Source organism: Diadema antillarum, unplaced genomic scaffold (genome assembly GCF_040938485.1).
Source record: "Diadema antillarum isolate AM-2024a unplaced genomic scaffold, OU_Dant_1.0 scf00000143, whole genome shotgun sequence".
In the NCBI taxonomy this organism is placed as follows: domain Eukaryota; kingdom Metazoa; phylum Echinodermata; class Echinoidea; order Diadematoida; family Diadematidae; genus Diadema; species Diadema antillarum.
In genome coordinates this window covers 3,314,672-3,334,896 of record NW_027271032.1, presented here as the reverse complement: position 1 = coordinate 3,334,896, position 20,225 = coordinate 3,314,672, and the positions used below count along the sequence as shown (strand labels likewise).

At 40.6% G+C, this 20,225-nt stretch overlaps 1 protein-coding gene across 1 annotated transcript in view; it reads left to right on the top strand.

Annotated features, from left to right (window-relative positions):
* The window catches only part of LOC139721434 (G patch domain-containing protein 1-like), a 136,500-nt gene that overhangs the window by 16,766 nt on the left and 99,509 nt on the right, over positions 1 to 20,225 (top strand). Inside the window, 12 exon segments of the mRNA XM_071632749.1 lie at positions 2,096 to 2,227; positions 3,330 to 3,415; positions 4,082 to 4,236; positions 5,518 to 5,615; positions 6,104 to 6,382; positions 6,385 to 6,425; positions 8,427 to 8,571; positions 9,148 to 9,206; positions 9,984 to 10,149; positions 11,971 to 12,246; positions 12,916 to 13,085; positions 14,168 to 14,295. Of these exon segments, the coding sequence (XP_071488850.1) occupies positions 2,096 to 2,227; positions 3,330 to 3,415; positions 4,082 to 4,236; positions 5,518 to 5,615; positions 6,104 to 6,382; positions 6,385 to 6,425; positions 8,427 to 8,571; positions 9,148 to 9,206; positions 9,984 to 10,149; positions 11,971 to 12,246; positions 12,916 to 13,085; positions 14,168 to 14,295 (1,735 nt within the window).

Here is a 20,225-nt window from a genome sequence, read left to right as displayed (position 1 = left end):
GGGAGCGTAGAGCTAAGGGCACCGCCGGCAGGAGTGGTAGACGACCGTGACAAAAGTAGAAATCACTAGGGCACCTGATGAGGTGGACAGTGTCCTGATATTGCACTTCCGAAAATAATATGATATAATATGGACGAACTCCGAAATGCACTGGGTGTCCGAAGACGACAGTGTCCCATAGAAATATATACAAAAGATCCAGCGACCGCGTGGAATAGCCTCCGAGTGTCGCGGCTAGCACAAGCGAGAGTATGTCCACCGCTGGAGTGCTGGGTAGAGAAACTGCGAGGTACCTGGAAGAGTCTGCACACCACCGACAGCACGCTAACAGGACCAAAGCAGCGATGTCACGAGACGTATATCGCGGTAAATGTAGCGATGAAAAATCCCCAGATGTAGTATAAAAGTGTAATATGAATCGCGATGTAGGATTCAGCGAAGAGGCAGCAAAGATCGCGAAGTAGAAGGTGTATAATCCGTATTGAGTATAATAATCCGTATGACAGTCCACGGCGCGAGGTATCGTCCGCGAGACAAGACGTGGGAAGAAATGTAACGTACGGACGGAGTGACTCCGACGATTAGGAAGTTCTCTGGGTGAAAGCTAATCGTGAAGTGAGGAAGCATGGAATGTGGGACAGCGTGGTCGGAAGAAAATCGTCATGGACAGGAGCTTAAAATGTTGTAATTGGCTGGTGAAAATGCACAGCTCGCAACTAATTGGTAGTTCGTGCCCATGACAACAAAACAAGAGGTGTGTGTATGGAAATCCGACTACTGTTGGAATGCAAGTTACGCGTACATCGGCACGATGACAAAGGCGAAGAATGTAGTGCGCACTTGTCGTGTTGGCGCTCAAAGAAAGTTCGCGTGGATGTTGACAGAAAGACTGGGGTTGCCAGACAGCGTAATTTACAGCAGCCAGAATACCAGACAATATAATACATGGATATTGAAAAATGCTAACTACATGTCTATTCTAAGGGTATACAGTTTTGCCAGAAATTCCCAGAATTCAGCACTCTGGCAAACTGCAGCGTCAAAAGTTTGGACAATTATGAAGATCTGTTTTTCTTTGAGAGATTGTCATCTTACTGGTGATTATCCAGAGGCCCAGTGGGAGTATAGTAAACCAAGGTCAAATTCTTTGCTCTGCGCTCGGTGTGGCTTGCTCAGTTGGCTATGATGTATCTGTCATCAGCTATAGAAAAGCCAATACTGGCGCAGTGGTACGTATGTTTATATTACTGGTGCATAGCACTGTCTGTTGCCACGCAGACATTGATGCTTGGCCATTTGGTGGCATAATCCGGTATTAAAGCGGCATGTGCGCCAACACAGGTGAACAGGCAGCACACCTTCCAAGACGTGCATGCATATACCGACTACACTGTAGCACCTACAGAAAGTTCACTTTAAAGGCAAATAAGAGACAAAGAGACAGATGGACTGACAACCTGGACAAACTTGGACTACCCTATATACTGTACCCTGCATCCCTTCTCCTGTCTAAAGGGTAAAGGAAGCACTACACGCAAAAATGGTCAGTGTGTAACTCTTCCTAGATGTATACAGAACCTATGGTGCTCACGCTTTGGGGAAAATTCTGTACTCCTCAGCCCCAAAGAACAAATATAGTAACATACTGAAAATCGCCACTTTTAAAGGCCTGAAAATGTTGGTTTTTTTCTAAAATGTGTTTTATTCGACTCTCAACATAACTAGTGGACTGAAAGTCCTGAATTTCATACTTCTTTAAAAAAAAATCTGTTCCTAGTTGATATGTTTTTCCTACTTACAGACATCCCCAGTTACTTGAACACTATGCAGTATGGTTAGTAGACATGATCCAGAATCTGTGTTTACTATTAAATTTACACTTGGTTACACACATAGTGATACAAATCATTAATGCACTATAATTGTATACTGTAACTCTACAGTTGCTTGATTAAGCTCCATGTTTGTTTACATTAGTCATCTGTAGACCAGTGTAGTAGATGCAAATAGCCATAAAAGCAAAGATGGGGCCCTATTACAGTATGCCCGACTTGTGACATTTTTACCCTTGATGTCTCTTTGTCTTCACCCACAGATGAGCCTCTCCCAAAGCCCATTGCAGTCAAGGACCAGGTGGTGCGAGACCGGCAGGGTCGTCAGCGGTTCCATGGCGCCTTCACAGGGGGCTTCTCAGCTGGCTTCTTCAACACTGTTGGGTCCAAAGAAGGTGAGTTTGTGGTGGCTTTTCTGCTTGAACACGTTTCATTGTGCAAGTATTGGTACATTGGGAAATTGTTTTTCATGACTGCCCCCACTTCTTTTTGCCAGACAGCTCTACACTACCCTACCCTTGTTAACGTAATCATGGATGCACACTGTCCCTACCACTTGTCAAATATGTGTGGAAGTGTGGGGCTGGGTTTTTGCACAATGCAATACAGTGCACAATTTTGTGATTGATTTACAATAGGTAGTACTGTATACGCCATATATTTCGCGAGTCTAAATTTTCGCGAATCAGGACTTCCCGACAATTTTGGAAGTGGTGAAATTCGTGATCATGGATGCCTGTATTGAACGGAGAAGTGTACACGCTTACGTCACATTCACATCGGGATCAGAGTCGATATTTTCGTGTGTCTTTAATTTCGCGAATAGCACCTGACTCGCGAAATTCGCGAAAATAAAAACCTTGTGAAATATTCGGCGTATACAGTATTTGATGACTTCTTTTCATACTTGTTTAACCCTCTGTGTGCCATCTCCATTTCCTCTCCATTGGTTCGTGTGTGAAATTTGTTCCCATTCGACTCATTGGCACACAAGGGATTAATTCATGTAGCTTCCTGTTCCATTCAGGCATGCATGAAATAGGGAATTTCATACAGCAAGTTGGTTCCTGTCTTAGAAGAATTACAATGTTGTTATTTCTTGTAGTCTGTTTAAATGCACCTTATTAAGAAGTAGTATTTGGTGGTTCCATGACATGTGCTTCTGCGACAGTTGCTCCTATGAAGTATCTGTGTGCTAAACCAAACATAAATTCTACCCAAAAACATAAATCTAACCCTAATCCTAATGCTTACATTAAATTAAATCTATGGTAAAACCCTATCACAGCCCTAATCTTAACCCTAAGTCCATGGAGGAAATAAGTCCAGAGTAATTTTCGCCGGAGCAAATGTGGTGTCACCGTATTTGGTAACTGCACTTTAAAAGTAGATCATTACCATATGCTTGCTGGAAATGTAAATATATGGAATAGACAGTGTAGAAGCTCTATCATTTCTTTACAGCATAAGAGTTTAATCATTGTTTTCATGCTGCAGGTTTCACTCCATTGACATTTGTGTCAACTCGAGAGAAACGAGCAGAGAAGCAGGCCCAGCGTGCAGAGGATTTCATGGATGTAGATGTGAGTTGGACAAGATATTGATTGAAAACCTGTATTAACTTTTTGCTTTTTTTAGCATTTTTGCTAAAGTATCATGAACTATAGTGTGCATCGTGGACTAATTATGATTTCATCCCCATGGTATTAGTACAAATGCAGAATGTGTGTCTTCTCTTCTTCAAAAGTTTCAGTGAATTCTGGCTCAAAGAAGCGATGCCATATTTCTTGTTGCTCATGGGCATCGACAGGTCAATCTGGGCCCCATTTCATAAAAACTTGATATGATAGCAACTCTTGCTGAAATGGCAATTGTCATGGTAATGACAAGAATCCAGCTTCCTGATTGGCTGTTGCTATTGGAAATTGTCATTCCAGCAAGAGTTGCCATCCTAACATCTTTTATGAAATGGGGCACTGGTTGTAGACTGTGATATTCTAATTCATTGCAAATGAATCTTGAAGAAATTATAAGCAGTCTTTGATATCAATTCTGGCATTTGATACCCAACAGTAATATTGATACTCAAATAAAAGCAATACAAAGTAGGGGTTGACTAATGATAGGTCAGCTATTGATGCTTTCTTTGATGTACATCCCTTTTTGTTTGCACATTACAATAATCTTTATCATGGAATGATTAATGAAACATTTCATAATGTATCAAACTCTCATATATGTTTTCACAGGACATGGGGGAGTTTGGGATAGCTCCTCGCAAGGTAGTGACCACTGCTAAGTTTGCAGGAGATGAGAGTGGAGCGAGGAAGAGACCTGGCCCCTCGCCTGGCTCCACCATCATCCCAGATGACGGCAGGATCCAGGACCTCATCAAACCTGCAGAGTGAGCAGAGCAGAGCAGATTTGTTTGTTTGTTTGTTTGTTTGTTTGTTTGTTTGTTTGTTTGTTTGTTTGTTTGTGTGTTTGTTTGTTTGTTTGTTTGTTTGTTTGTCTGTTTGTTTGTTTGTTTGTTTGTTCATTTCCATCTGAGAAGATGGCTGGATAGCCCATATTCAGCTATGGGACCATGGGGTCCAGTTGGATGTGAGTTGGGACCACTTCACTGGGTTAAAAACCCTGCTCTTTGCGATGAATGAATGAAGCGGGATCTTTTACGTGCATGAGTTCTTACTCTCTCCCACACGGGACCTCCATTTTATGTCCTATCCGAGGGACAGAGTGTTTTGCCTCTTGCTAGAGGGGATGGTATGCTTACACACAATCTCTATGCAAGGCTGCACACTGGCACTGGTCTGACGGTCCCTGACCAGTAAAAATTACTGTCAGACTAGTAACTTTATCAGGAATGGACCAGTGAAAAAATGGAAAAACTGGGTACCTACTTGTACTGGTCTGACGGACAGGTTGGACCAGTAGAGAAAATGGGTTAGTGTGCAACCCTGTGTTTTTATGAATATCAGGATGAGCTGTTTCACTCACACACACACACACACACACACACACACACACACACACACACACACATACACTCAACCACACCTATGCACCCGTGCACTCACACAAATGTTTCTACAAACAACTTTAGATTCTAACTGTTAACCTGTTGAAGACTAGTCCCAAGTATACTCGGTCAAGTGTCTATGGGAAATGCATCTTGTAGTAAAATCAGTCCATCCTCAGTGGGTTATAAGTAGTACAGTAAATATCGATTCTTACAGATAATATCAATTCTTTGATATGATTATCAGTGATATTGAGCTACATATAGCTCTCTATAAGGCTTCTGTTATCCCTCTTGAGACACGGTCCACCACCAAGATTTCTACTGCCTGGCAGGACCTATGCCAGTCTCTGCACTGCTCTCCACATGAAAATAATAATAATAATAATGATAATAAAAATAATGATAATAAAAATTCAAAAAAAAACTTTCCTTTTGCCCTGTGGGTTTTAGCTGAGTGCTGCCCTGATGATATTTTGAGTTGGTTTTTGGAGGGTTTACTCGTAACCTAGTCATCACCACATCATCTCATCATATTTCCTGTTCTGTGGGCTGCTGGCTTGTCCTTTCCCATAGATCCTGATTGCTGATCACATCATCACAACATAATGCAGTGGAAGAAAACACAATAAGTTAATGTTTCATGTTCTTTTGGTCATGCAGTGACACCATCGGGATGAAGCTACTACGCAAAATGGGCTGGAAACCAGGACAAGGGATCGGACCAAAAATTGAGAGAAGAAAGAAGAGGAAGAAGAAAGGTGAGGCATGACATGCATTATATGTGTATTCTGGTTCATGGCACTTACTGGTGATATACTGTATAAGCGGTTATTTTCGTGAGGGTTTAATTTTTGCAAATTTCGCGAATCACAGTTGGATCGTGAATTTAACAACATGAGAAAGTGTCGCCATACATGTACACTAGGGTTACAATGCATGTACCGTAAGATAGCGTTGGTGTCAACTCGCGTAAACAACATCTCGCGAAAATGTCTGTGACCTTCTAGTTTATGAGAATATCTGTACACAAATATAACAGCTTATACAGTAGGCATTCAGGTGTAGAACTCCTTATATGCACTCCTTAGAAGTCAGTATATGTACAGGGTACCTGTAATTGTTTTACTGCAGGTTCTTGAGTTGGTTTAAGATTTAGACTAAGTTCCATCTTATAAAGCAAAGATCCTAAGAATCATGATCAGTAGAAACTTGTAGTGATACACAAATATTTTATAAAACCTTACAGGAAAGGGCAAGGTATATGGCTGTGCTCGACCACCAGTCACAGGTGAGGAGGAGGATGATGACAGCGGCAACAAAGCTGGAGACAGCGATGGTCCAAGTGGCAGTGAAGATGATGAAGATGAAGATGAGGATGAGGAAGACTTCATGAGGGGGTTCCTGTTTGCGCCTGATGACATCCAGGACTTCATCTTTGCCCTCAAGGATGATGTGCACGGCATCGGTTACCATGGCATGGACTCCTCCAAGTCCGTCCTCGGTGGTCATGTGACACTGTTCGACGAACTGTGACGTCTCGGAACAGGAGGCAGGGAATCAAGGGCCATGTGAGTCAAACTATTGTCTTAAAGGCAAAGCATAATTCTCATTCGTCTGCAGAAACTGTTGTATATTATTCTAAATTGGAGACATATGCATATGTGAAATAATGCTTTGATAGCACGATGTCATTTGGGAAGTTTAAAAAATACAAAAATGAGAATATTATCTAAAAAGGTACGTCAGAAGTGTTGGAATCTCCGAGCATACCTTAACGTGGTTGCTATACCGTATGTAGGCCTACCTGATATTTCATATTTGATTACATCAATAGCAATATATTGGGCCATAGCAGTATCCATTGTATGGGGGTGAATTGCGTGCAGATTAAACTGCGTGCTATTCAATACCACTGCTTGAACATTATTTGATCATTACATACTAATAGTGTTCTACCAAGCCACTGTTATAAGAGGAGGGCACTCCGGGAATATAAGTTGTGTACTACAACCGCAATTATTGTATACATTTGATCACAAATTACTCCCAAACAATGCATTATCCTGTCAAGTCAAGTCAGTCAGACTTGTCTTTTGGTAGAGCATTTAGATATATTGCAAGTAGATTCCAAATAATGGAAGACAAGTGGCAGAAAAACAGTAATTCACCTTTGAATACCAACCATATAATTCTGAATGTCTTGCCTCTTAGATGTCTATCCTGTAACTATTTACTCTTACTAGGTTGCTGATGGGCTGATATCCTCACCCATCAGAACAATAAGCACAGATGCCCCGATTATAATGATTTACATGTATGTTAGAAATTACATTTTTCCTTCACATGCCTTGTGTATCAGTGACGTAATATGTACAATATATCAAGAACTGTAGAATTTTTACACCGAAATGATTGTCACCTTTCTCTATGGCCAAGCTTTCTAACTAGTAGAAGTTGAAATGGTAGTAATATCATTAATGTAGTAATAGTAGCGGTTATGATGATAATCATCATAAGAGATAATCATCATAAGAAGAATGGTTAGGATGTCAATATTGATCACTATGATGATGAAAAAACTATGATGGTGATGGCAATGGTGAAAAAAATAATTGCAATTACAATATGTAGTCATGACAGGGTTGATGCAGGTGACAAGGTGACATATACAGTATGTAAACACTGTCTTTAAAACCAAAACATAGTCCTGGTACGCCTGCAAAAATTGTCAAATTACGCTCCAAATGTACAAGTATGCCTTGAAAATGTGTGGAATAATGCTGAATAATAACAAGATATTCATTGGGTCACAACGAAAATGTGAAATATTAACCAAAAAGGTTTGCGGGAGTCGCAATCTCAGAACTTACCCGATCAGGGTCATGCTAGCTCAGACTTGGGGACAACTCGGCCTCACTTTGACGGCGGGGCTGAGTTGTCCCTCTGGATTGTAGAGTGTTGTACTATGGGAGTGCTTCCGCGTTCTGGCTGGTGGCAGTTATTGGCTGAGTTGATACAATTTTTACAAAATTGACTTTGCACATACACATCAAAGAACCCATTTGGTGTGGAGGCAAAATTGATGTGCGCCTATGAAGCGCCTATGTATAGAATATGGCAGTCGTGAACTGCGTGTAAATTATTTGGAATAGGGATGAGTTTTACCTGAGACTGAGTTAACCTGAATCCTTCTGGAAGAAAAGTCGGTATACCGACCACACTTTTGATCTCAAAATACTCCAAAACAACTTATACCGGCAAATCTTATCAGCCAGGTAAGTTTCTTGGTAGACTCTTTCGATATATTGCAAGCAAATATGAAATGGTGCCAGACAGGTTCTCAAATCCTGACCAGAACTATGTTTTCACTCCAAAACCTATGTCCTCATGTCTTGAACATTTCTGGAATGAGGTATTTAGTTGAAGTGACTGAAGTATTCCAGGTAAGTTTAGATTGCGTAATATACACCTTTTCTGCTCTTTGGCTCCACATAGTGCCGTAACGTTTGTTCACAAGACATTCTAGTATTAAAGATGTCTGCAATTTTCCAATTTTTTCTTCTCACCAGGCGTTTGGCATCGGAGCATTTGAAGAGGAAGATGATGAAATCTACTCCTCTGATCGGCTGTCAAATTACGACCGCGTCTTGGGGGGAGAGGAGGAGGCTAGCAGACAGCTGTATGGCTGGACAGGGTCTCCCACACATCACACAGGTGATATAATACTCTATCACATCCCTCTTTCTTTAAGTTTAACATTAACATCTCCTTGTTCTAGTCGACATCAAGGAATGATGCAAAGCGGAACATCCGCTGCAGTAAAATTGTCATTATAGCTTGACAGAAAATGAAACATTGTTTCAGCGAAAGGCTCAAGTGAGATACATGTATTGCAGCCATTCCCCCTGGGACCCCTAACCCCCCAAATGAAGTACTTCTAACAATCTTTTTCTCTAGAACCAGAAGTGATAGAACTAAGTTAGTGCTCTGAATAAGTTATTAAAAACTGAAGTTTTAAGTTTCTAAGTTTGTTCAGTGTGAATCCAGCAGTTCCCTCTTGGGAACCCTGCTGCTTTTAATTCATTCATTTTTTTTTTTTTGAGGGGGGGGGGGGAGATTAAGGGCCCATTTTTGACTCACCTGTGGAGCACGGGCAAGACATGGGTATCACAGTTCCATTGTCGTCCTTGTCTATCTCCATGGATGCTGCATCCTTCAGTGTGTAGACGCTAGCATTACAAGAAATATCTATGTGCTTGCTTAATGTTTGAATTCTTCCAAATTTTCTAGGGAGTGATGATGTTCTGGATGGCTTCAAGGCAGCTTCAAAAAAGAAGCTCACACCAAAGGTAAGTCTTGTTCACTAGTTTCCATTTTAAGGTTTTGTACCAGCATGTGCTTTGTCAGCTATTACAGTAATTTAGTACTTAGAATGTCATGGGGAAGAGGAATATGTTTCTCTGTAATTGTCAGTCTCAAAAGTACCCTAGTGGTATGATTACCAATGTGAATGTAGAAATAGCAGTGGGACTTACTTGCATTTCATTTCATCTTTTAGTTGGTGTTATTTCACTCACATTGTTGTCAGTACTACAATGTACGCTGCATTTTTTTGTGTCATGATAATTAAATTCCTGGGATAATTTCATTCCTTGGACCAAAGAGAATACTTATGACTACTGATTTGTAACATGTATAATCTATGAATTTTGTCAGATTCCTAATCCAATACTTACTTTAATATCATGCTTGTCATAGCATTATGTTGTTGATCTTTAGCATGCTCTTTCTACCTATAAACTAAATAGCCACAAAAAAAAAAGAAGGCTGCCAAAAACTGCATACCCACTAGTGGCGAGCTACTTGCCTCTGACAAAGATTCTGCCACGGTCAAGGCTCAGGCCCCGTTTGTCGATTATTAAAACACACGCAAATGATTTAGGAGGGATCTTTTCCACCCAGAAGGGATATTTTCCAACTTGTATTTCAGTGATTGCAATAATCTTTGATCCTTCTTTGATTGCAATTATCAATATGACTACACCCAATATTCTCGCATGCTACCAGCTAAGTTGTGATTAAGTTGTCATTCATTCATTATTATATCCATATCTCCTCCTTGGAAGGTGTTTCATCCCCCCGCTCTGCCGAGGGACTTCCGCCCCTTCCACCAGTTCAGGTCCACCGCGCCCGCTGTGCCTGGTCCAGCGATGGGTGCCCAGTCCGGCAGCAGTCGATTCACCCTGAGTGCTGAGCAGAGGGCAGCAATGCTGGGGGAGGAGAGATTACCAGGTAGGAGGCAGAGAGACTTTCTCTCTCTCTGTGATGGTCAAGATTTCCTCTGTAATTTTGTTGCATCTGTCCAAAGCATCGATTAATGGGACATTCCAGACGATTTTCATAAATTCACATCATGTTGTACATAGATCGACAGCTCCATGTATAGATTTGTGCAATTTATTGTGGTTCTTAAGAAGAGAAACAATACTTTGAAAAACCTTAAACAAATTACACTGAACAAGGATGAGGACATAGGAGGCTCACATATTTCAGAAATGGAGCTGAGTAATTCCATTACAATACTGCTTGCTTAAGAGCTCACCTGTGTATAATCTACACATGCCTTCTACTTTTGTTCTGCTTCCTTGAGCCCAAACTCATGCATTCTTATGGTGACCCTGCCATGTCATCATCCTTGTTCATTGCAATTCGTTATAAATTTTGAAAATATTCTTACTCTTCTTCCCAATCATCATAAATTCTGAAACTCTGTCCTCGATATAACTATTTTATAGTCGATCGAATGTAAGAGATCTAAAAATCATCCGGAGGTCTCCTTTAAAGCTAAAACGATTGTCATTAGGGCTCAAAATTCATCGTTTACCATTAGAACTTTCTTGCTATACATTTAAAGAGTCCACCAAGAAACTTATCTGGCTGTAACTCTTTGCCAAGACAATGAGTCGCTTTGGAATATTTTGAGATTGAAATTGTAAAACAATTACAATTGAGGTACTCAAGTTCTTCTTCCTGAAGGAACCTCCCTGTTCAGTAGTGGGTAGGTAGAACATTATGTGTTACTGATCGTGCCCTACAGTATTACTTACACGTACCAAGCTGCTCACTATTCACTCTCATGCAGAAGTTTGGTAGATACTGCAGTGGCCCAATTTGTTATCAATTATACGACATTACGAAGCACACACGATTGGGTATGCTCTGAGATTGCAATGTTTTTTTGCTGATATTTCACATTCTTGTTGCTACCGAACTGAAATAGTGTTATCACTGCATTATTTCGCACAATTTTCATGCATTATTTCGCACAATTGTCATGCATTTATCCCCATTTTAATACCAAATATCAATGGTTTCTGCAGGCATATGGGATCTATGTTTTACTTTTAAGAGGTGTTAAAAAACAAGTAGGTCTGTGCAAGTTTTTTCTTCGCCCGAAGTGGAAGTTAGTCTGTCAACAACAACAAAAAAGAAATTGATTACAGTGAAATCAGTGCAGCCAAAATGACAGATTTTGATAGAAAGAATTGAAAGGAATTGATCCGAATTGGGAATCAAGTGTGTATTTATTGTGGACTTTTTTTTTTTTAAATGACGTTGTGCAGTTTGGCACTGCATACCACTTTGGAGATGGCCATCTCAATCATGGGACTCTAATATTATATAATGATTATTGCACAGTTGTTTTTGTACTCAAAACTGACTTGTTTCATATGTCTTTAAAGTGAGGTATTTTCTTCTTGCCTGTATCCCAGTTGCTAGGCCTTGTGTGACAAACATATCCCATTTTCAGACATCGTAAGTCAGTGTTAGGCCACAGCTGTAGACAGATTCAAGGATTATGTAACTGGAAAACATTTACAGAAACTCTGTTGTGGAATGTTGTTTGGAAAACAAAACAGCTGAAAACCACCTGATGTATTTTTAAAGGCTAGCACTATTATGAAACTGACAAATGTCAGATACAACTGTATTACATGCATGAATCATTTTTTAAAAGATCAACCAGAGCTCTCAGAATTAACCAAGCCATGCTGATAGTTCTATCATTAAATTGTGATGCCTTTTTGTTTTCAAAAAATTATGTCATCCCAGGGTATTCCCCAGTGGATAAAGCACTGCCCAGTGAAGACCTAGCCCGCATCAGGGCATTCAGGGATCAGTCTGCGCCGCCTGCCAAGGTGTCACCCAAACCTGAAGAGAAGCGGGGGTCCAGATGGGACCGAGGAGCCCCGCAGGCTCCTGTTGAGTCAGCACCTCGAGCTCCCATTGCATCAGCTGGGGGGTGGAGTGGCTCCAGCTTCAAGCCCTTTGAGAAGAATCCAGAGAAGCAGCAGCGGTATGAGGCCTTCCTCAAGTATCAGCAGCGAGGTCAGTTTGCTTTGCTTTGCTTTGTGTGTGTGTGTGTGTGTGTGTGTGTGTGGTTTATTCATGTTAATCCCCTTATTCTCTCTTTATTTTTTGTATGAAACTGTGTTATGTTAAACATGTATCTTCATTTGAAAAGCTTTTCAAAACCCAAAGTAAGATAGTTCTTGGATATGCTTTGAATGCTTGGAGTTGAGGTTAGGCACCAATTAGGCTAGTGAGGATAAAAAAGAAAAACATTCTACAGTAGTTTCTTGATACAGTCAATAAAATATTAAATCTTTTGTGTATCAAACAGTATTCAGCTGCTGCTGAAAGATAATCAAAATATGGGATTTAAAATGTGGAACATACACAAGCAGAGCTAGAAGCTAGTATGTTTTAATAATCAGTATTTCAATAATATGTTTTTGTTTTTTTCTCATCCTAAGGAAGAAAAGAATTGCAGGCTCAACAGCAGTACTGTTAATTGCGCGTCATGTGATGAGCAATCGACTAATTGGATAGCTGAAATTCATTTAGTTGTTGTTTTATATAGTCTATACGTATAACACTTTTCTACCACATCACAGCACTTTATAAGTGCTTAGTGTGGTGTGATTTCACAGAACTTCACTGGAGGCAGTCGGAGTGTCCTCTTATGATTTACCACTAGCTGTTTTATTCCTCCAGGATCGGTTCCAGGAGACTCCAGGACGGAGTGGGAACGGCAGCAGGAGCAGGAGGAGTTTGCTAGGGCAGCGGCCCTGTACCGCCCCATGTCGGGCATGATGGCATCCCGCTTTGTGAGCGCCAAGCACAGCGATGCGGATGACACGGTAGAGGTGCAGGCAGAGACTGGGGTGAGTCTTATTGTGCTGTTCTTTTTTTTTCCCCTGCAAGCCTGATTATTCAAATTCATTAAATTCTTCTGTCGAGGTGTTTTCATTGCAACTGATTGACAAATTACCCTACATTGATGTAAATAAGCACTGAATTGATCAGCGTTTAAGTAGTAGCCATGATAAAGAAATCATGGGCGTACGTATAATCCGTATACCATAAGGATTAGAACCTACACTTGCTGTTGGGCGAAAGCTCGGTGGTCTAGTGGAGATGACGCCTGTCTGGTGATCAGGAGGTTGTAGGTTCCAATCTTGCTTGAGTACGTACGTCCATGATTTTTTATCATGGCTACTACTAAAACACTGATCAATTCAGTGCTTATTAGGGCATGATGTAGGGCAATTTATCAATCAGTTGCAATGAAAACATCTTGACGGAAGAATTTCATGAATTTGAATAATTACGCAGTACCTGCTACATGCTATAAGGATTAGAACCAGCACTTGCTGTCGGACAAAGCTTGGTGGTCTGGTAGAGATGACACCTGTCCGGTGATCAGGAGGTCATAGGTTCGAAGCCTGATAAGTACTGATTTTTAAGGAATGGGTTGTGGATTGCAAAGCATGAGTTTGTGGGAAGAGATTTAAACTATCATCAAGTTGGGATATACTGTGTCCCATGCTAGTTCTTCATGGTTTGTAACAAGTGTAATGAATCATTCTAGGTAGTGTGGGGAGATTTTAACTGTTTTTATCAAATATCATATAAGCCTGAAAATTGTGCGGCTGCCTGCAAAAGAGGACTCTCTCTTTGTTGTTGTTGGTTTTTTTTTTTGGGGGGGGGGGGCTATTGGAAAGGTCAGGGGTGAGTATCACTGAATTGATATTTTCTTCTTGACTAATTTGAAGATTGCAAAGCTACAAACGTAGTCCTCATTTCTGAGTAAAGAAAGATCTATGAATGGACTTACATCAAATTGAAACTGTTAGTGAAGTATCCTTGGTAAAAATGTCCCCAAAGCCATTAAAAAGTGAAATGATAGACACCTTTTACCCGAACTTCGTCAAAGTCCCTGTTTTCACTTCTTGGTTTGTTACAGGGTGATGAAAACGACCAAAGCAAAGCAGCCGAAATGAAGATGTTTGGTCAGCTTACCCGTGACTCACTGGAATGGCATCCTGACAAGCTACTGTGCAAGCGCTTCAATGTGGCCGACCCCTACCCAGGGTGAGTTTTGACCAGAAGCATTAGACCACACTCCTCTCAGACTAATTCAAATTTCAATGAGTTTGCCTGCTGATTTAATGAGTTTCCTACCCAATTTATTCACAAAGCAGTGCCCAAGGTGTGCTCCTGAAGCACTTCGACTCATGTCCCTCTGAGTCGGGTGTTACTGGTCACTGAGACCATGCCCAAAGTGGCTGAGAGGGCATAACTGCCACTGTAACCTTGGGGTGTGCGGGAACCTCTAACACACAAGCTGTATGTACAGTGCCCACCAAATTCCACTTTTGGAGCATTCTAAACTTAGGTGACGTTGCTAACGTTGGATGAGAGGGACATGAACAGTCACGATATAAACCTTCCAAGTGTGTGGGACCGTCTCACATTGTGAGTGCACAGCTGCCAAGTCCTCTGTATTCTGCAGGAGGCTCCCTGAAAACTTGAATACAGTATCTCTTAATGCCTAAAAAAAAGAAGAAGTAAAACAGTTAAAAAAAGAAAGCCCCCCCCCCCCCTGATTTTGAATCTTTCCCCCGCCCCTATTGATGTACATGCGTGCTCCGCATGAGATATTTCCCTCAGTATGATGTATAAGTGATGATAGGCGTGCAGGTGTCAGACCTAGGTTTTGATAATGATGATGATGACGATGACGACGATGAAGATGATGATGACGATGATGATGATGATGATGATGATGATGATGATGATGGTGGTGGTGGTGGTGGTGGTGGTGGTGGTGGTGGTGATGATGATGATAGTGATAGTGATAACCAGAGAAGCACTCTGAGAGCGCAGACCTCCGCCAAGTATGCAGCTCATTTTCCACCACTAATCTTGTTCTTCCATTAGAGCTGATATCAGGGGGGGCATTTCAAGAAGCTTTTTGTCAGATATTATGTCTGACAAGCGATTAAAGGCAGCCAATCGCCATCCCTTATGGTACGTAAACTCCGAACGACCGAAGTTTGTGCATGCAATTGCGCAATGCCAGACTCGGTGCTATATCCATAAACGTGTGGGACAATGCTGCCACTGAGACACGTGTGTGTGTGTGTGTGTGTGTGTGTGTGTGTACGCATCATACACAAACATTGTCACCGCGAGCTGCGGTGATTGGAGGAGAGAGGCCAGAAGACGCGTGGCTCTTTTGGCCTCTCTTCATGCGCATGCGCACTGAGAGTGTGCATCCATTCGGAAGCTCTCGTGGCTCGCTCGGACAGCCATTTTGGGTTAGGAGATTTGTAGCATAGAGCTCTTGTAGGTTTAATAGTGTGTTGTTCACTGACCCATTGAGCCAGCGCTATTCTCATTCGGGGTCACTACATTTGATGCAGAATGGGGGAGGCAGCGTGTTGCGTTCGTCTCCGTGCCGCACAAATCACTCGCCACGATTGAGTGCCTTTAGAAGCTACAGAATTCCTTGCATCTGATTGGCTGACAGCAAATTTGTCCGACAAAGTTGTGGGACAAAATGCTTCATGAAATGTCCCCCAGTAATTTCCACCCATGCGTACTTCTAGCATTGTGTGCTGAAAGTCGCCCGATTTCCCAATATATTGTAGAAGCCTTTGTTACGTCATAAACCCTCAGCTGCACGGCGCGCCTTGCCCTAGCAGAAACTAGAGCACGCAATTTAGTGCGCACATGCAAACCTCGAATACGCGCAGCCTGAACTCCCAAGTTCATTGACCCTACCTGCCCAAATATAAAAAATCCTTCATAAATTCCCCCCAAATTTTCGGATCACTACCAAAAGTTAATCGTTTGTTACTTGTGTCATTCTCAACCTTTCGTGCAAGTTTCATCCCAATCCGTTGACTACTTTTTGAGTTGTTTTGCGTACAGACAAACTAATTAACTAACTATCAAACCAACGGTAACGAACCAACGGTAATGAAAACATAACCTCCTCCCTTGGCAGAGGTAATAATATAGGTAATAATGGACTCTTATTAACCCGTTGAGGACGAGTCCCGAGTATACTTGGGCAAATGTCTATGGGAAATGCGTGTTGTAGCAAAATCAGTCCGTCCTCAACGGGTTAAGCACTCATTCTACCTAAAAAGATGCTCTTGGCACTGTGGAAACAATGATTTGGTATGTTACATGAGAGCATAATATCATATAGAGAATCAAACAAACAAACAATATGCGTATACGTACAAACATATGTAAACAATTGACAATGCAAGTTAAAAAGGTTTTTACATTAGACAGATGCTCTTGCATAACACACTGCCAGCAAATTTAGATAAACAATACTTCCTGTGAAGAATTACATACAATATTGTTACCCAAGCGTTTTGTGGGAATGCGACCTTGCACCACAAAACATCAAAAAGTCACCATATATGTTACACTGTTGAGGTAGAGTCAAATCTCTATAGAGGAAGTACACAGCTTTTGAATGATCTGCCAACTCAACCAATGTGTGCCTTTATCCGACTGAAATAAGTGATACAAAAATCCAGTCTGTAGGAAATAGATCCTTAAAGACCAAGGTCTACTGAAGTGTGCTGAATCACTTGTATTTGTGGAATCAAATGTCTGCAGATTTGGAATCTTTTTACACCCACTGAAGTAAGTGATTGTAAATCCAGTCTTTAGGTAAGTCAGTCATGAAGATTGGAATCTATTGAAGTGCTCTGAATCACTCCCATCTGTGGATTTAAATTTCTATTGCAAGCTTTCTGAGGGGATTATGGGATCAACCTGAAACTTGGCATACTTATCAACCACGTTCTATTCAAGGTCATTTCAAAGCATCAGTGCTATTCTAATTTGACTGTCTTTTGTTACTGTCTTTGAAGGGTATCATGCACGCATGCACATGCATTCACAGAATAATGCACCTCTTCACCTGGAAGCAGGAAAAAGAAATTGCACACAAGAAAAATAGGTCACCAATAGCTGCTAAAATACCACCTTTGATAGTGATATTGATGTTTTATTTCCTTCCCAAATTATAGATTTAGGTAGCAGGAAGCCACTATGATACATCAGCATTTTGACACAAAATATGATGATGATGATGATGATGGTGATGATGATGATGATGATGATGATCCACAGCATTTTTATAGTGCCATATACATCTGTTATAGAAACATTCAAAGGCGCGGACTCCTCCAAGAGAGTTAGCAATTGATTGCCAGGTGAAAACTGTGAGTTTTAAGAGAGGCTTTGAAGTATGTATTTTCTGGCCTCTGATAAAATAATCTGTGCTTTTTTCCTCTTAATTTTTGGTTTTTGTGGTTATGTGTTCCAAACTTAATGCTAATTTGACTTTTGTCGTTTTGTGCTGATCTTGCGGCTTTGTCTTTGGCAGTCATTTTGCCCCTAGATGCTGGATTTAGCTGTTTTGTTTTATTATTATTATTATTATCATTATTGTAAGTTTTATCATTTGTATGATTATGACTCCATCTGAAAGGGAAGTGTATCGTTATATGTGAGCACTATTAAAGCTACTGAAGTAAAATCAATCTTCCACTGATAAAAATGTCTACCTTCAGCAGTCATGACAATTTGTTATTAGGTGGTGCACATTTCATGCTGACCTCTGTTATCGGGTTAAACTGATAGTCCGTCATTTTATCTAAATTTATAAATCGAACCTCACCATGTGCCCAATTTTTCTATGTACAAGTAGGATACATGCTATTGTACCTTTAGTTGTAGAAGACATGAAGATGATAATAACTCGGAGGAATTGATAAAAATAGTAATTATGATGATATGATGATGGTAGGTATGATTAAGAAGATGATAGTGATGATGATAATGATGAAAGAAAAAAAGTATTATTACTATGCTGTTGGTGATGATAATGTAGTTTGAATTGAATGCAGTGATTGCTATCATGTTCATAGTGATAGAAATGTATATAATGACATGATACTTACTACATGGGTGAGGAATTTTCATGGCCTAGTTGTGGGCAGTGGATGACATAAACGGCAAGGCTGCCCTCATTGTCAGGTTTGTTTCTGCACACTTTAGTTACACATGTATTTTCACACATTGTTCCTAAACTTTAAAGGGTGTGTACAGTTCTGGTCCAGGTGAGGATTTACCTTTTAACGTTTTGCGAGATATTCAGAAACCACTCTATGAGATGTCAAAGAGCATGCAGTACTCAGGGGTATCAAAAGTTTATTCGATGAAAATCGGTTTTGAAATGGCTGAGATATCCAAAAACAGGGTGAAACAAAGAAATCCTAATAAAGTTGTGGCATGTCGCCTTTTATTACTAGCACTTTGTGGGGTATCTCAGCCATTTGAAAACTAATTTTCAAGAAATAAACGTTGAATCCTTCTTAAAATTACATGCTCTTTCATATTTCATAAGAGGCTTGTCATTATCTCACTTAGGAATGTTCAAAACTTGAATCTTCACCTCGACCAGAACTGTACACACCCTTTAAGTTTACATCGAAAACTTGACTGTCGATGATTAGCTCCACTCCTGAATTCAAGATGGGGGTTCACACGCTCACCTAAACTTTAAGTAACAACTTACGAGCGAGCCCCACTTAATGATTACAACGGAAGTGCAGAGTCTTTGCTACACATAGATGACCTTGTGCCCATGGAAAATAGCGCAGCAAACGAGACGCAAGGTTCACGCTCACTCACAAGCTTGTTGATTATTGTGTCCACATGGAGCGAAACTACAAGTGGGGACCCCCCTTGGCTTGTGGAAAGAGCGTAAACCCTAAGATGTCTCGTGGTTCTAATCATCGACTAAACTTTAAGGTTGCTAACTTTCGAGTGCGCCCACATGGTGCTTAACTACAAACTAATCATCGAGAGTTAAGTTTTTGACATAAACTTGAAGTTTAGGAATAGCATGTGAACCTAACTTTAGCCACATCAGTGGTGTTCACCAGAACTGATTGTGCCATGTCTGGTCATGGAACTCAGCAGCCCTCCCCATGCAAGTGGCCTGCACCACACCTTGGGTGGGGATCCTGTGCATTTCTCTGACTGGTAATAAGTGATAACGATGATGGTAGTGCTAAAGATGAAAAACAAAATCACTACAAGCTGGAGGCAGTGATGCTACAAGTGAAACAAACACAACCTGGGGAAGCCTGTTTTGAAATGAATTACAGAGAAAGTCATTGTTTCAACAACAACAAAATCAACAAAAACTGTACCTAGTACTATATTTTCTGAGAAATGAGGGGATTCATAAGTTTAAAGGGTATGTACAGTTCAGGTCGAGGTAAGGATTTAACTTTTAACGTTTTGCGAGATATTCAGAAACCACTCTATTAAGAGATGTCAACGAGCATGCAATTTTAAGGGGAATCAAAAGTTTATTTCATGAAAATCGGTTTTGAAATGGCTGAGATATCCAAAAGCAAGGTGAAACAAAGAGATCCTAATAAAAGGGGTGGCCTGTTGCCTTTTATTATTATCACTTTTTTGGATATCTCAGCCATTTGAAAACCAATATTCATCAAATAAACATTGAATCCTTCTTAAATTTACATGGTCTTTCATATTTCATAAGAGGTTTCTCATTATCTCACTTAGCAATGTTCAAAACATGAATCCCCACCTCAACCAGTACTGTACAGTCCCTTTAATGTATTAAAATGATGCTAAACGCCTCAATCCCCTGTTAAAGTTGAAATTGAGGTCATTTCCCTCCTGCCAGTAGAGGGCAGTATTCATTGTCTACTACAAAGTAAGAAATTTCAACTCTGCCTAACAGACTTTTTTTTTCTTTTTTTTTCTTTTTGTTTAACTCTATGACCCGTTTTCTTTGAGTAGTAGTTTAGTGTGTTTCATGGTGGATGAATATTATTACGGTACCTGTACAGGTGTAATCTAATCCTTGTACAGTTATTTTCATATTTACAAGAGGAATGCCTTGTCAAGGCTCATCATACAAAACCTGGCACTCCCTTTTTCTGTTC